Consider the following 19457-nt stretch of genomic DNA (forward strand, 5'->3'; position numbering starts at 1 on the left):
TTCAATGTTGCAAGAAGGTGATTTAGGCGGAAGTAGATTTTTGGATTGCCGAAATCATGGTAATTCTCAGACAACCACTTCTCAATATGCTCAGAGGTATGACATGAAGCTAAGTCCTGTTATCACACAGATGGCAAACCTCTCCACTTAATATTTGACAACAATGGAGAACAACACATTATAGCTATCTGAAATGAGTCTGAACCCCTTTTTGAATATATGGGGTGGCATGACAAGCCTTCACATGATCTATATTTAACTTTAGAAACTAATACCACTATGGTTATTGGTCTAGCAACAGTATTATTGCCATTGCATCTATGACAGATGTTGCAGTTTAAAAGTCTATTGAATAACTCAGAAATTATAATTGCCAATACAGTTTATACAATGAAATAATTTAAAGGTAAAAAGAATAATGATATTGATAATACAAAATAATATAAATATTCATTATTGAGGATAACTTTTGCATAATTATAATAAATTTTTTTGATTAAATAAATAAAATTATTTTCAGTACATGTACTATTAAATATGCAATAATTATAATAATTATTATCATTATTTGTCAGAAACTTATCCGTATGAATATGCCTTTAAAAGAAGACGGTACAGTCCACTTTTCAACTACCCTATTCGCACTAGTCAGAGAATCATTGTCAATCAAAATGACTTCCGGTAAGTGATATTACTTTTTTCTGTTCATTTTAACTTACAAATTTAGATTTGTTAATAAGCTATTTTCACTCACTTAACACCAAAATATGTAAAAAAAATGTATCAGTGTTCACTGAATATTATTATATTTGTTATTCTTTTTCATTATTAAAAACTCATTTTATTTATAAGGGAAATAAATGTGACTAAGTTTTTACTTTATTCTAGAATTGATTGTATTCACATGCAAAAAGCGTTCATTCTTTCATGAATCAACTAAAATTACCTTCTAATAAATTTATCAAAAAATATGCAAGAATTGTTTGTTTTAGCAAAAATATCCTTGTAAAATTAAAAGTGTCATCTAACATGGTAATTTATAAGAATCTATAAACATAAAAGCAATAAAATTTTATCAGATTTTAAGAAGTAAATTTCAGAAATAGTATTGTCCATTTCTTAAGTTTTTACATGAATATTTTTACAGTATACATTCTTGTTTGTTTGATTTGTCTATGCTTGTCTTAAATGTATATTAATTTTACAATTCTGATTAATAAACACTTTTATTTATGTGCAGTCGAGGAAATGGATAAAAAAGATGAGGAAATGAGAGAAGTTATAAAAAGAGTTTGGCCTGTTCAAGGCAAAAAAATAGTTGATCTCTTAGTGCCTCCTAATCATGGTAAGTATAATTATTCATATTCACTTAGAAGAAGTTAAGAACCTGTGTTATTTTACTCGTAAGACTCAGATAGTTAAAAGTTAAATCATAAAACTAATGCTTATGCAATTCTAATTTATCTATATTAAATTAACTTTTCTGTAATATTACTATTAACACAAATGTGTGCACATATAGTTATGTATGAAATTCTACTTAAAGGTTTGAAAGAATTGATAATGGAAATAAAATCATTTATTCTAAAAGTTGTTTTTCAAATTTAAAATGCTTATGTATATGGTATAAGGATAATCTACCATAATCTTTAATATCTTTCAGATAATTTTTCATACTATTAACTGTAACTTGTGAATCTGATTACAAATCAGAAATGACAAAAGTTCAGTGTATTTTTATGAGATTTGCATTAAATCAGCATAAAAACAGAATATAAGAGCAATGTGCACTTTTGGATATATTTTTATGGCATAACTTTTTTGTCTTTCTCTCTTTCCTACTTGATTCTTTCCTTGGAAAAGGTAAGGGTACATAAGCAATAAAGAAGAGAATTAACAATTTGTCACAACAAAAAAATTGGCAAAAGCTTTTATAATTATATTAAGAATATCTAAAACCTTTAGTGTAATGACTACACAAAACATTTTATAAATTGTCTAATTTTAACTACATAGTCTTTCATTGTAAAATGCTTTTTGTTATATTTTACAGAATTAACTAATGGAAAATTAACAGTAGGAAAAGTCTATGGTGGACTTTTAATTGCTGAGAATTGGAGAGCTTATAAAGCCAGTCAAAACCAAATTGATAATTTAAAAACAGTAAGTTATGTTTACATTTGTTAAAATTGTGTTATCAGTTGTTCTATTATTTGAATACCAATTTACTTGAAATCGAAAAGTTCACAATATGATACATATCAGGGGGGAAATTAAAAAGTGTTTAATTGACCAAATGATATTGGAATAAATTAGTTGTGTGGCACAACTCGCATAATGACAATTTTCAGCTGCCTGTTTTTGCATAACTGAAATTGAAAGACAGCTTTTTATTAAACTTTATCATTACAACATAAATATTTTATTTATTTTTTTACAGAAAAAGTTTCTGCTATTTATTTAAATTTGAGGATATTTTCGCAGAATGAGAACCATGTTATCGTCGGCATATTCCAGGCAGGTTATGTAAACTGACTTGAATGCACCAAAATGTTTGGCCAATGAAATCACAGCAGTTGAGGTGAACGTGTAAAATAGTTTTGGAAAATAACTAGCCATGTTAATATTGGCTTTCTAAATAACATTATCATTTCAGCACAGTTATTAAACTGTACAAGTACCTTTTTTCATTGAAACCAGCATACAATGACTGTTTTCAATTATAATTATATGTTCTATCCTTAATTTTTAACTGTTTACTAGCATGTTAAATATTGTCCATTGTTTTTGATAAAAAAAAATCTTTTCTCTCAGCACTTTCTGGCAGTTTACGTAACCTGCCTGGAATATGTTGACAATAATGCTTCTCATATTCTACATAAGTATGTCAATTTACAACTGGATCCCTTTTTGTTTAAATAGTGTTCTATACTTTTAGCTAATACAATGTATGTTTTATAGACATTATTTTTTGAACTATCAACCACTAAACCGGTTAACCAGCATTCAAAATGTCTGATTCACCGCTTTGTTCATATCAGTCAGCATTATGTTCTTGACATCATTCTCATATAGAGATTGCGTAGTTGGTAAGCAGAGCTTTCATTTGTCATAATAAGGTATGGTTTCTTTCGGTCTTAGGAGGTGAACTCTCTGAAGCACTTTCTCCACTTTTAGAAAGAAAGTTGGTTTATTACAGATCAGAGATACCCATGAGATGTCAAGAATGTTAACAGTGCCATTATTTTTGTACCAAACCAGAGTGTCTGATCAGAGGTGCTGGTTTTCCCCACCTTCCAGTTTTGTGCCACATTTTACTGCTGTGAGAAGCACATAAATCTAACCAATCATTAAATCCACTAAAACATTACTCTTGATTATAATACTAATGCATCAGGTACAATAGTTTTAATTTAGATTTTTAGGAAATTTTGTTATTTTTTAAGGCCAGATTTCTTCATAGCATCGATTTTCAAATGAGAGTTATGTCACATTTTAGAAGATTTATAATAAAATAAATGAGATATTATAATAATCCTTACATTAAATCTTCTATATTAATTTCAACAATATTCAATATAATTACTATAGTTTATAGACTTGTTGTTTTCTAGCTAATAAACCAAGATTAGTTTTATTAATATTGAAAAATATATTAATTAAAAATCATGAATGTTTGATGTACCTCTCTCTGCAGTGGAATCTACTTTCCATTTGAAAACCTTATTTCATTATCTTTATATTGTATTATTAGCTATGATGAAGTAAAGTTCATGATTAGTAACAATTTTCAAAATTTGTTTTTTATTTACGTATAAAAGAAAAAAATGTTTCAGTTGACAGGTTAAGAAAGATCGGTCGACTTTCAATGTTAAAATATGTGCAAAAGTATCATAATTTGAATTATTGATCAATAAGCTGCTGAAGCTAATTATTCATTAAAGTCATCAAATTAGATTTTTTTAGATGTATATGCTAATAGAAAGTGGTGTAATATAATAGTTACAAGTGCCAACTGTAGACTCAACATGAAAATTTCATGTTTTGTCAGGGATACTGCATATAACTTTCACTATTACACTTGAAAAAGGTAGGAATCCAGATATCCTCAGTTGAATAGTAAAATAGACTAGATTCTCAAGCCTTGGGCATGCAATTAGTCTAGGAAAAAAAACTCAGAAGTAACACCATCTACTTATTCCTACAGTTTCCAGTCATCGTGTGAATCTTGCCACTGAGCTCAACCAATGCTGGTTCAAAAGAGATCTGGTTGAGGATTGCGCTTATATAGGGCATCCATTATCTCTCAAACCTGAAAGGAAGCCAACAAAGATTCTAATTCAAATTACTTTTCTTGTATATACCAGAAGATAACACAGGAGAATTTAAATTCTACAGTTAAGTTAGTATAACCTAGAAATATCTGACAAATCGAGAAATAATTTCCCTGTGATAAGTACTTCATTGCATAAAAGTGTCAATTATACAATGATAATTGCATACTTTGAACGAATCCAAGTTTAAAAAAAGTCACAAGATAAAAAAGAAAAGGGAAATGCTGGCTGTGTCTTTAGGTTAACTGTGAAATTTTCACTTTTGTAAGGTTAATATTAGGTATAAACATAAATCGTTAATCAATTATTGAATACTATAATTTAATTGTTATTTCTTCCCTCACTAAAATTGAAACTTTTTTGTGATTCTTTACCTGTGACTTTAATACTGGCTATCAATTGAAAAGTTTCTTCTGATTAAAGTTATGTGTAGCATAGTTTATATACAAGAAAATATAGTATTCATTTTGACAATTGATTCTAATATATGTAAATGTGACAATCTTTTTTTATTTTGTTTTTCTTCAAATTAAGAAAAATTTGAACAGGGTCAATGACTAACAAGGATTTTAAACAAAAAATAATTTGGAAACTAAACAGTAAATTTTATTTAATCTCAGTAAATGAAAATGCCTGTTGTTTTTTTTTTTTAAATAAATAATTCTTATAAATAAACTTAATTTATATAGTCAAACGTTACTTAAAACTGATTATAATTGTTTCATTTTCTTAAATGTTGTATAAAAACACAGTTTTAGAAAAGTTCATTATTACGAAGTTAAAGAATTTACCTTTAAATATTTGAATCAGTATTTTTTTTCTTTTCTCTCTTAATGCAATTTATTATTACCTATTGTGATTTGTGAAAAATGTTGAAAATGTCTCATCTTGTGTTCTTTAACATAGAAGTGCATTTTTCTGCATGTTCGCTTACACATAAATACACACACACACACACACACACACACACACACAATAACAGTTTAGCTATATTCCAATTTTTAATATTTATTTTTCTTACCAAATTCTTTCAGCATTTCAAAATTTCGGCACATTTTTTACAGATATGTTTCATTACACAGAAACAATCAAATTATTATTATGTCAATATTGAATCTTTTCATGTGCCACATACTTTTCAGAGAAAACGAAAAATGTTTTTGCTTAGAAAGAATGATGCATGACAATCTAATATATATATATATATATATATATATATATATATATATATATATATATTGCCTTTAGGTTCCTGTTTCTGATGTTTCCAATATTTTTGCATCTAGATTCTTATTTTTTTTTCAGGATTAAAATAAATATATATTTGCACCTGTATACATATGTTTGTTTATGAATTGAGTACACACTTTAATCGATGTGTTCTGTGATTAAATACATCTCAGTATACCTTTGCTTGTATTTATACATAAGTATGTATAAGTGTTCCATTTGTGCATGTTTACACATTATAATTTATACACTATAACTTCAAGTATATTCATTTAATATAAGTATAAACATTAGTCTATTTACTTTATAAAAATTATATTTAAGTGTATGTTAAAGCAGTGTATATGATATATATAATAATACTGTACCTGAGCATAGAATCAAGATTTGATAATGACTTTTATTTTTTCCCTACATATATATGAAATAATGTGTGTGTGTGTGTGTGTGTGTGTGTGGTATACCTACTTTTAATATTATCTTTTCTTTATAAACCCTCAATTAGTCCTTTAATTAGCATGTTCCTGTACAACTATTATACTTTTTTTCAGGAGAAAAAAGAAGAGGTCAGTAATACAAAGCATGAAGAAATTCAACGTTCAAAAGTTTCTTTTATTAATATTGCACATTTTCATATTTTCCTCATACTAAAATATTTCGGGAAATAGAGCATACCAGTTTTAAATCTGCATTTACTATTCTTTTCTTTTTTAAATAATTCATTGTAAAAAAACACCAAAATTTTGATGTAGTCTTCAGTGATAATATAATTTTTTATTGGCTACATTTAAGAAAAATATTAAACTAAAGATATTATATTAGTAGCGAAAACAAAAACTACACAGTTTTTATTGTGCTAAAAATATATTTACTAAAATAACAGTAAAAATGAATTAAGGCATTTCCTATGGTTTGTATAAAATCTTTTTATATCAATGTAAAAGTCTTAATTCTTTATCCAAATGGAACTTAGTCACTGTATTTAACTTGTTTAGTAATTAAATGACATAATTTTCTTTTAATATTTTCTTTCTATAATCTTTTACTTTCTCTTTACACACTGAATGTTTGCTTAATTTGCAACTGTATGCTGCAATTTCTTTTTATTCTGTTTCTTTTGTTTCGGCTTTATTTCTTTAACCATAGCCCTTTCATTTCTTTTTTTTTTTTTTCTTGCTATTTCTTTTACACCACTTTTTCATAAATTTCTATTTAAGTTTCTGTTTCTATAGTATTTTTTTAATCATTATTCTGCACACAGTCTACAAGAGAAAAAAAAATTAGCATAATATCAGTTTATTAACAAAATACGAATGTTACTCACAATATTTTCTTACTCTGCATTTTATATTTACAGTCTCTCTATAAGCATCACTTCAATCTTTTGCTTGTTTTGGAGGAATCTCCCCACTTCTTTATTTTACTTATCTGTGTCTGAAAATTACATTTACATTAATGTTCTTGGGTCACTGAAGTCACTTGCTTAAATTGCTTCCTTGTTTTCTTTTCCTTTTTTTTCTTCTTGTTTTCTTTCTTTTTTTCCTATCTAACCCTATTTATTGATTCTGGTTTTAGAATTTGATTTCTTCTAGAAACTTATTTATCTTCTAACTCGTATTCTGTTATTATTCTATTTGTACATGGCTCTTTGCATCGATAATACTATTAGACGTTTGGCATTTGTTTTTGACTGTTGATATTGTACTCTGAATAAGTGAACTCTTCAGATACAAATGTTGGACTCTAAGACCTTATTTTATAAATATAAAAAAATCTATAGTGTCTTTCAAAGAAACTTTCAAGCAGTGTAAATTTGTCTTTCTCATGTTCATCTCAATTCCAACTACCTGTTATCTTTAAAGTGCACTTATCTAGTGAAAACATTTAGGCTGATACCTTTGGTTAAAAAAAACTGAATTATTCAGGTTTTAACTGCAGAAAAAGAAATACACTTTAAAATATTTACTCTTCTTTTTACTCAGGATGTTTTTTTCTCTGTTCTATTTTAATTCAATAATCTTTAGATCGTTTTATTCATTTGTGAAGTATCCTTAAATCAAATGCTTGTACTTAATCAACTGCTGTCTGGTATGCTCTTATCTCATTAGTTCTCTGTTCAGTTTTATTCTTTCTCTCTTTTTCTCTGCCTTCTGATTCACAAATGCATGTTCATAAAAGAGTGTATCCCTCGTTGAATAATGGGTATTACCAGTAAGCTTCATATGTTTGTGTATTTCACTTCAAGATTCTGCTTTAGTGTGATATCCTATGTGAAAAGTGATTCACCTGCAGCTTGCTGTTTTCCTTCTCTCCAATTTTGGAGATCATTTTATTGCTGCTGCTGCCATAATCGCCATTGCCGCTGCACCCCTCTCAATCACTAAGTCAATTTTCCACTGCAAAGTAACACTATTCTTCATTCATTTACTTATCTTCATATAAATATTATTCACCAGTCATATCACCATTTTGTTAATAAATATATATTCATACATTTGTTTCTATGTATCTTTAAAAGTGTGAATTTGCCTATGAGGAAATCAATAAAATAAAATACAGAAATCTGTTACTCACTGTTTTGTTGACTAGTCTCAATCAGGCCATTTTTTGGACAACCAGAAGCAAATATAAGTATTTTCGTTATGGACCGAAATTTTGCTGGCAATCATATCACTTTATTCATCAATGTAAGCTCTTTTCTGTTTAGGTTATTTTTCTTGCTTATAATAATTGATTCTGGCATAAACCAGTCATTTAATCTCATATGTGTGCTTTTATTTGAAATTTGTAAAAATGTGTTTCATTTGTTTATTAGATTTCAAGTTTGTTGATTAGGGAGAACAATTGAAAAATGATTGCAATGGTGTAGTATTCATATGTGTGAATTAAGGCCGTTAGTCTCTGTTTTTAAGATGAACTAATGTTTTAAATTAAAGTACTCATTTCAAAATAACTTAAGCATAAAAGAGCTTACATCAGCCCTCATTTAATTCTTTACTAAAGAAGTTGATAGTATTGCAAAAAAAAAAAATCTTCGATCCAAATAACATAAAATAGAATATACTTAGATTTGATTCTTTATATCCAACTAATGGTCAAACTAAGACTAAATGACAAAAATGTAAAGTCAAAAATTTCTGTTTTATTATTTATGATTTTCTTATAAATAAATCGATTCTATACATTTATATATATATGAAGCAGACATGGATGTTTTATCATAATATATATATATATATATATATATATATATATATATATATATATATATATATATATATATATATATATATACATCTTTGTTTGTTTTTGGCTCCTGATGTAAATAGATGTTAGCTTTTAAATTGTGTCACTTTTGCCTACAGCACATTTATAAAACCTTTACAATTATTGTCGTTGTTCTTTTATATATGGTTATGTTTTCATCAAGTGTTTTTGAATGTATAACTAGTTGTTAATGTTTTTTGATGATTCATTATTTATTAAAAAAGGAAATAAAGAAACATATTCAACCATTCATACTACTTTATGCTTAATTAGCATCTTATGCTTTGATTTGATATATCATCCTTGATAACAAACCTTACAAAAACTGTTTTCACTACCGACATCTGATAAACTCCCTTAAAAAGAATAGTTCCGAAAATTTTAAATTTTTATCCTGTTTTAAAATGGAATACATTCTTAATGTTTCTGTCTTCTAATTTTGATAAACCAATTCAGAAATAATTAATAGAATTTGTTAGATGATGATTGATAATGTGTATTATTTGTATTATTCAAACTATTATTCTCATCTTGGTTGTTGAATTTACAACGTTTCGGCCGAAGTTACCCTGACCTTCTTCAGGTGAATCTTTTCAAACATGGAAACCTTCTAATCGAACGTGGGAATCTTTATGTCAAACTCAGGAATTTTGAATTAAATATCTTATTTTATATACATAGAGGGATTGTTCTTATTCCGTCAACTATGATCAGTTAAAGGTATTGATGTCATGTTATTCTTAGATGTTTATTTTCAATCTTCAATCTCCAGAATACTGTCACTTAGAACTGATTTTTAACCAATGCTCTTATCTATTACACCATGTGCTCACACGATCATGGTTAAAAGAGTATCAATAAAATAATGGGTTAAGTTCTAATTGCTATACAGATTTTGGAGTTCAACTAGAAGATTCCCAGCTTTGAAAAGATGCACCTGATTAGAGGTTACATCGGCTAAAACGTTATGGCTATAACAACTGAGATAAGAATTGTAGTGTGAACAATACAAATAATACATATTATCAATCCACAATTAAAAACATTCTAAAAAATTGTAAGCCATTGTTCTTTATCTTATGATTTATTCTTCATTGAAATGCATTGGGAACTTATGGAGATAGTGAGCAATCAATTACTAAAAAGAATGAATATATAATCACTATTTAGTCTTATTTACAGAGGTAATCACTCACCTGCAAATATAAATTTTTCAGTAAAGTTTTAAAATATTAAATTAATTTGTAAAAATAAAATACAAACTTTACAGACACACTATATATGTATTATTTCATGGTCATCTTTTTTATACAAAAGAAAAGTGATCAGTTATACGATTTAATTGAAATATAAACAGAGAACAAAAACATGTTCATACTTATTGGTAAATAATGTATTTCTATTTATTTTAACTTAAAAGTTTTAAAAATTAATTATTATAATTATGACCAAAATGTTTATAAATGTTAACTATATGTTAGATTAAAAATATGAAAATCCAGCAAAATATGTAAGCAAAATTAAAATGGAATAAACAGATTAAACAAAGACACATATATATAACAAAATAAAGTCAATACAAAGGTATGTGTGGAAAAATCTATATTTCACCCAATAAATTTATTCAGACTTTCTCAAGAGTAAAGGAGCATTTTATGGAAAACGAAATATTTAAACATATAGATGTGGGCAGTAGGAGAAAGAGCCTCAAAGTCACAGGTACGAGTGAGAATGTATAGTGGAGTAGGAGGCAAACATATATGCAACTGGGCCATAGTAGGAAATGATCAGCAGGATGATGAGATAGTAAAAGGAAAGTAAGAGAAAGTATACTTGAGCAGTAGAAGAGCAAAATGTGTGGAAGAGTAAGTGGTAAGCATATTGGTAGCAAAAGATAAAATGGTAAGTGTAATTAGAGGTGGGCACTGAGAGGTCATAGGATAAATTTAGTTTGAAAATTATGAACATATGTGAGAGGTGAGACGTGTGTTAGTGTCCTGATAGGAAAGAGAGACTGTAAAAGAGCATATAGAAGGTAGGGTAAGTATAATTAAGTTGTAATTAGAAGAGAACCTTACTCTTTGTCAATAAGAATAACGTTTTCCACAATTATTTTCTAGTGTTGGGTGAATAAGGTATATATTTTTAAGTTGTAGCAGGAGTCATGATATGGATGAGATAGGCAATGCCTAGTTTTCCATGAATCCCGGTAGCAATTTAAGAATAAAAATAAAGGAGTTATGAATGTGACAACGGGGAAAAAGAAAACTCATGTGTAATAGAAAATAAAAGTCTTTACTTGTGCTTCATAAGTCAGTGAATCGCTTTGAGTAGGGCTGAAGTGAAGGATGATGGTGATTTCTTTTAGCAGTGTTGGTATATTGCTTGTCATCTGAAATAACTAAGGCAGTCAACTGTACTACTACTGTTACTGTTGTTGTTGAGTCAGTACTTATGTTATGAGCATAAACAAAGCTGTTGCAGTGAATGATGATGAATATAGTGCTGGGGGAGGGGCAGGATCGGAATCTGCTTCGAATGTTGCTCACAAGATTTTTGCTGTTAGATGTAGCTGTTACAAGTCAGCATATCACCTGACAGTGAATGTGAAGGCAAGTGCCTCTAGTGTCGCAAATGTACATTTTTTTTATTGGTTGCAAGATTGATTGATGGAATGGGAAATGTGTGAAGGAAGATAAAATCATATTTACCTCTGTCACATGCGCTAAGATTGTCGAAAGGCTAACTTCTGGTTTTGTTAATAATAGTGCTAAGCTGTAAATGAGGCTTATCATGACCCTCTGCTAAGATAATTGATAAATATAGTTGGGAGATTATTCTAACAAAACTGATGTACCTGCATGTTGAAAGTGAGTCTGCAAACACGATTGAAGTAATGAGTTTAAGTGTGTTTTCCCTATGGTCAAAGACTGTGGTGCAAGTAAATTGGCACTGCTGTTGAAGTGCGATATTTGCAAGAGGGTCCGTAAATTTGAAGAGATATATGCAAGTGGGTCTTCACTGTTGTTGGAGTGCAGTGTTTATGAGTGATTAATTAGTGCATACAAATCTGTACTCATTTTAAACTGAAGAGACTTCTTCCATGGTATAGTTGGTGATTACTTCATTGGTAAAGATTCTAGGCATTTTTCATACTAAATGAATATCCAAGATTGGTAGGTCATGGTTTCAGTGCTGGGAAGAGTTGTTAATTTTTCAAGTCTGATGTGGAAGTTCACAGAATTTGACTTTTATTCATCAATATTAGGTCAATGACTCTAATGTTGTTGCTTGTTTTTGGTTAGGTCAACATTGAATGTCGTGGTGCGTCAGGTCTTGTTGATTTTCCTATAGTCATATTGTACACAGATATGTCTATCCCAATTGTTATGTCACATCATGTCAGGATCACTAATTTGTGTCTGGGGGTCGATGATTTTGATCGGTTTTACAACTTATTAAAGATAGAAGACAAATATAGCAATGGAAAAAAGATGAAAATGTTTATGGGTTGGTCGAGTTGATAGCTTGATAAGTAGGAGGAATTCAACAATCAAAGATGGACATATTGTGTCTTTTTATCAGTTTTGATTGTTGATTATATGCGAAATTCAGCAAGTCAGAGGAAATCTTTAGCTAGAGAAAACATCACCATAATTAATTATAAGGCCATGATAATGTGAACCGAAACAATTAATATGCTAGGGTGTTATGTACCTTAAGCTAATCTCTTTCTTACCTGTGTGTTATATAACGCCTGAGTGAAAAATGCCATTGAGATTGAGTCAGTAGATTTGGTGTCATCGAAATACTGTCCTGATAAAGAGAGGAGTTTATGCTAGAGGTATATCAGGCCAGGGAAAACACAATCCCACATCGCAATTCAAAATCGTTTCAACCTCTTTAAGTTGTAAGGATATACCAAAGTGTCCTAAAGAGTTGTCAGATATTTGTGCCTCCACTATCAAGTCCTAAGTGATTTGTTCACCAGAGTATTTATACCTGATTGAGACATGACATCAGTGACAGAACAGATATTGAATATGAGCTGTAAGATATAATTAATCTCATGGTAGGTATATTTGTTGGCGTTGTTTCACGTGTTAGTCGTCAGAAGTTTGTGGTCGGTTAGAACTATAAAGTTCCAATCTTCCAACAGCTCCCAAAAGACTTTTTTTAATTTTGAATTTATTAATTTTTACCATAAGTCCTGCATTTCTTTTTATGCTAACTTTTTATAATTTTTATCAAAAACTATATTGTTAGTTGACAGCATTTGGAACATTTTCCTTGTTTTATTTATTTGTTTCATGTATTTTATGCAACCTTTAACATGAACACATAGTTTATCATATTTCAGTAAAAGTATATTGACTTTATGAAGACCACAAGACAGTTTACATCAATATTCACTGATCATTAGTATGATATGACTTCCAATATATATTTATGCGTATAAGCAAGTGTGAATTATGAGATATATGCCTCGTTATTTCTAGCATATTAGCTCCTGAAAATTGCTTTTGCAAAGATAAGGTAATAAAATTCCATTGAAGTAATAGAAGAAAATTGATTTTAAACTCTGATTATATCTTAACGGTATCATCTAGTAATATGCAACAAAAACACTAATAAATATCACTGATCTATTAATATACTCCACGCTATTCATCTGCTACTAAATTTGATAATTTTGTATATTTTCTCTAGTATTTTTAATAATACAATCATACTATTTTAAATCTGTTTTAACCAGAATTTTTCTATTATATAATGATATAATTTGATATAGTATATGTTTAATATTAGATATAATATATAATTAACTATTATGATTCAAAGCATTTTAAAATACAAAGCTATAATTATTCATCTCATTTAGTACTAATTTATGTAGTATCAATTTAAATTATCCCATTTGTTGTTCTTTGATCACTTTAAAGGCTAAAATGTATCTCAGAGAGTGTGTTCTCCTTATACATACTTAAAACTAGTTCATAGTTCATTAGGGCAGATGCCCGTGTGTGTTAACACTTTAAAATTCATATTCTATTAAACATGAAAAACAATATGGATGAAATAAATTTAATCAAATGTTTTTTTGACTTTTCCAAAATTTTAATTCAAACAGAAAGCATTTCAGATAATGTGTCGATAAACTGACAAACATCATTGACAGATGCAGCAAGAACGCATTTTGAGAAAACCTACCACTGTCAACATTTTATCGTTAAAAACTTCATGATTATATATGAAACAGGGAACTTACAATTATCCAATATATATATGAAATATAAACATTTCAGAATCCTTTCCCCATTTTTATCAATTGTTCTTTCATCTAACACATATTCCACAAAATGTTATTGAAACTAATAAACAAACCCCAGTGAGGTTATAACCTCTGACTAATTTTGTTGGTAGATGTGATTAAGCTTAATAAAATTTATTATGTAAAGCTCAAGTACTCTTTTTTCTCTCTTTCTTTCTCTCTGTCACTCTCGTTTTATTATAGTGACTTTTTAAGTATAATGGTTTAACTTGAATTCTTTATTTTCTTCCTTATTAGAAGATAATTATATAAATAGGCTTTTCCTATTCTTTATATATTCCCTTTTCTCTATACAAGAACAACATTTTGCTACTACTATCAGTCTATTAAAGTTTATTGTTAGACATAGACAAAACTTTTTTAAACTTTTCAAAATCATTGTGCCATCATATTTCCTTCCAAACAGTATTATGGTGTCCATGTTATGAGTTCCAATGTCCAGCATTTGGCAGATATTATTTCTATATTACCCTTTAAGTTTTCTGATAACCTCTGGAATATCTGACAAGCTGTTATTTTCTCTTATATGCCGTTATACTCCTCATTAATAATTTAAATGCATATCATTAAAATAACGCTTGTATGGGTGGTTCTTGAGATAATCATTGGGATCATAATGGTTCTAAGTTTATCATCTTATAATTTCTCAAATGCTTTTATTGTAACAATCTTTGTTTTATCTAAATTGTACTATGCATAATGTTCTTTCTGAAATATTTATATGAAAACAAAATTTTCAAAGCAAAATAACCCTAAAGTGTATCTTGTTTTTGACTTTTCATACTGTTTGTCTGATGATTTCACCTTTGATACCAATCAGAATGTTTGGATTTCATCTTTCTTTGTCAAGTTTTTAGTCAATTCAGTTTCTACTGAAATATGTTTTGTCTAATTAAGATTTTATTTTCTATTCACAAACACTTTTTAAGATTTATAAATTTAGTTTTTAAGTCAACATAATAACAGAATTTTATTTCAAATGATGTAACAGTCGTTTCATTGAATTTATTTTTCTTCAATAAATCATACAAAACTGATTGTTGAATATATAATTATAGAAGCAATAACAGTGGTTCTTGGTTTCTATCGAAGCCCATTTCTTACATAGTATTACTTTGTTTCTAATCAATGACATAATTCATATTTTCCATTGAATTAGTTCAGTGTATTATGTCAATTGATATAATTTTTATAAGCTAAAAGATGATAAAATATTAAGTTTATATTTTTATGTCTTTTTATGTAAGATTTATTTTTATTTTACTTCAATTCATATTATCTATATTCAAATTTATTTATATTCATATATTTTACGTTTATATTTATATTTTAATTTTATTTATTTTTTATATTATATTTATTTTTATATGTTATATTTGAACACAATTTACAATTAAGCCTTTTGTTACAGTTTTTAAGATTGAAGTGTGATAAGTAAGTGCAGTATTTTTTTGTTACTAATATATATATATAATATATATATATATATATATATATATATATATATATATATATATATATATATATATATATATATATAGCCTAAGGAATCCTCACAGGAATAAAATATAGAAAATACTGTGAATTCTCATACATATTTTCAAAATTTTATATATATATATATATATATATATATATATACACACACACACATTTGACAGAAACATTAAAATGAATAAATAGGATAAGGGATATCAAATTTGACGCATTCATCAGCCAATATCTTGATAGTGTGACCCACAAAGTGTCCACACACACACACACACATACACAAACACAAACACACACACATATTATAAAAGAAGCATTATCTAAAAATATATAGAATGAGTGGAAAATGGTTAATTTTATTTATATAATTTGTATATTCAATCAATAAATTACATTTGTTAAATATGAAGACATTCATTATTTTTAGCTGTAAAACATACATACACACTATATGTGTGTATTCATATTTAATGCATAAATTCAAATTTTAATAGTTATTATATTTCCTGATATTTTCCCATGATATTTAGAGATAAAATTTCCTGATCAAATGATGTTAATCTATTTAGTCTTTCTTTCTTCTCTATATCTTTTGTTATTGGATATTCAATATGTCATGTGATATAAAGTGCACATTTGAAAGCTGAACTTTTCCAATCATACCTATTATTAAAACAATTCTTTGAATAGAGTGAAAAACATTCAACTAAGCATAACAATAATAAAATGTTATATTTAATTAAAAGGGTTAAGTCAGTAGCTATTCATATACAGGATGTCCCAAAACAAGATGATGGATTTAAAATTTGATTAACTTCCTCAATATTTAAGATGCCTTTCCGTGATTTTTTGAGATATAGTAAGATATCATAGTCTACTTATCATAATTTTATTTACACAACTTAATCTAGGGTAAGTTTTTCACAAGGTCTCATTTTAGTTATGAAAAATGTCCACCATTTTCATTTTCACACTCTTGTGCTCTCTGCAGGGCATTGTCCAGCACATCACTTAATGTTTCAGGGCTTATGGCCCTAATTTTCTCCTCTATATTATTTTTAAGGGCATTTATTGTGACTGGTTTTATTGCATTGGGAGTAGGGGAATTTCTTGTGTTGAAGTTTTGTCGAAATTCTCTTTGAGTTTCTGATATTGACTCATTCAATCAAAAATATGACTATGATAAATATCCGCTCCTCGGTAGTGTAACGACTCATGATGACCTTAGAAGGGTTACTCTAGATGATCTGAAAACATAAAAGAAAAATATAGAAAATTAAGAAAGTTATGAGGGTTTTTTTTCTTTTTAACGATCAGTTTCTTTTGGGACACCCTATATATATTTAAAAGCCTTGTCAATGCACATTTTAAAATAAAATACAATAATTCAAATATTAGCAGTTATATTTTGTGTAAATATTTGTAGATAAAATCCCCTTAAAAAGATAACTGAGAGCAGTCTATTCTATTTTTTTTTTTTCAAATACTGCTTACAATATATAATTAATGGGTATCCGGTCTGACATTTAATGTCAAATCTGGTTCTTAAAATTGCATTTATACTTATTGACTCAATGCTTTTAAAAATCTATTATATATATATATAATAGATTTTTAAAAGCATTGAGTCAATTATATATATATATATATATATATATATATATATATATATATATATATATATATATATATATATATATATATATATATATATATATATATATACATAAATATATATATATATATATATACATAAATATATATATATATATATATATATATATATACATATATATATATATATATATATATATATATATATATATATATATATATATACATAAATATATATATATATATATACATAAATATATATATATATATATATACATAAATATATATATATATATATATATATATATATATATATATATATATATATATACATAAATATATATATATATATATATATACATAAATATATATATATATATATATATATATATATACATAAATATATATATATATATATATATACATAAATATATATATATATATATATATACATAAATATATATATATATATATATATACATAAATATATATATATATATATATATACATAAATATATATATATATATATATATACATAAATATATATATATATATATATATATATATACATAAATATATATATATATATATAAATATATATATATATATATATACATAAATATATATATATATATACATAAATATATATATATATATATACATAAATATATATATATAAATATATATATATATATATATATATATATATACATAAATATATATATATAAATATATATATATATATATATATATATATATATATATACATAAATATATATATATATATATATACATAAATATATATATATATACATAAATATATATATACATACATAAATATATATATATACATACATAAATATATATACATATATATAGTTATAAATATAGATATGTATATATACACACATATAAATAGGCATAAATATATATATATATATATATATATATATATATATATATATATATATATATATATATATAATTGTGCACAGTTAATTTGCTCCGTTAACAAAAAGATATATCTTGGAAATGTGAGAAATGCAAAACACCTACCATCTTGTGCTACTCATAATGTTGATGAATAAATATGTTTAACTGAAAATTATTGAAATTCCTTCAATACTGTCATTATTCTTTTACTTCATTTACTCATGTCCACAATGTTCCCTTACAAGACTGCATTGTCATAGTATTCAAACACGACCAATTATATATATATATATATATATATATATATATATATATATATATATATATATATATATATATATATATATATTGTTGCTGTGTCTGCACAAATAATTAACAAGAACACGGAAAGTAAAGGTATAACAATAATATATTAGGCAGAAAAGTTATATACATATTTACATGTCTTCAGATATACTTCAGTTGGAGATATATGGTGTGTTGCATGTCTTACTGGAGGCAACATAGGCGTCTTGCCTATTTGGCAGTCGTTGCAGAATTCCCCCCGGTATTGGTGATTGATACCTTTATGTATCTCACTCACCCAGTTATGTTAATTAGTGGGCGTTTCCACAACATATATATATATATATATATATATATATATATATATATAAAGTATAAATATATATTAAAACATATATAGGGTGCCAAAAATGTCACTGAAGGGTTTTGAACTTAAATAGATTCTTTATTTTTTGTGTCTTTTTGTAATTTTAATACAATCTGATTAAGACATTGAGAAATTGAGAAAAAAAATAAGGTAAAATTCAAACAATCTTTATTTATGAAAAGTAATGTCTTTTAAATGTTGCCCATTTTCAACTTCGCATATTTGTGCACTTTCCAAAACATTTTCATGACAGATTGCAGAATCTCTGGATTGCGATTTAACTCCTTTATTTCGTTCCTGATGCTTTATTCAATTCTTGTAGGTTTTGGGGTTTGTTAACATATACTTTTTTTTAAGATATCCCCACAAGAAAAAGTCGGGGCTAGTCCAGTCGGGGAAATGTGGTGGCTATTTGATATTGCCAATTGAAAATCCAAGAGCGAAGCTGGAAATGGGCAACATTTAATAGGACATTATTTCTCATAAGTAAAGGTTGTTTGAAATTTGCATTGTTTATTTTAAATTTCCTAATCTCTTAGTCAGATTGTGTTAAAATTACAGACATATATCCTCAAAAATAATCTATTTGAATTCAAAACCCTT

The 19457-nt window shown here is 26.7% G+C and overlaps 1 protein-coding gene across 1 annotated transcript in view; it reads left to right on the forward strand.

The window, feature by feature from the left end:
- The window catches only part of LOC145241391 (voltage-dependent calcium channel type A subunit alpha-1-like), a 1447749-nt gene that overhangs the window by 1329836 nt on the left and 98456 nt on the right, over positions 1-19457 (forward strand). The window contains exons 43-45 of the mRNA XM_080104315.1: positions 576-681; positions 1241-1345; positions 2054-2172. Of these exons, the coding sequence (XP_079960441.1) occupies positions 576-681; positions 1241-1345; positions 2054-2172 (330 nt within the window). The remainder of the gene's footprint in view (positions 1-575; positions 682-1240; positions 1346-2053; positions 2173-19457) is intronic.

Source organism: Euprymna scolopes, chromosome 20 (assembly GCF_053919585.1).
Source record: "Euprymna scolopes isolate OS-2025 chromosome 20, ASM5391958v1, whole genome shotgun sequence".
NCBI lineage: Eukaryota > Metazoa > Mollusca > Cephalopoda > Sepiida > Sepiolidae > Euprymna > Euprymna scolopes.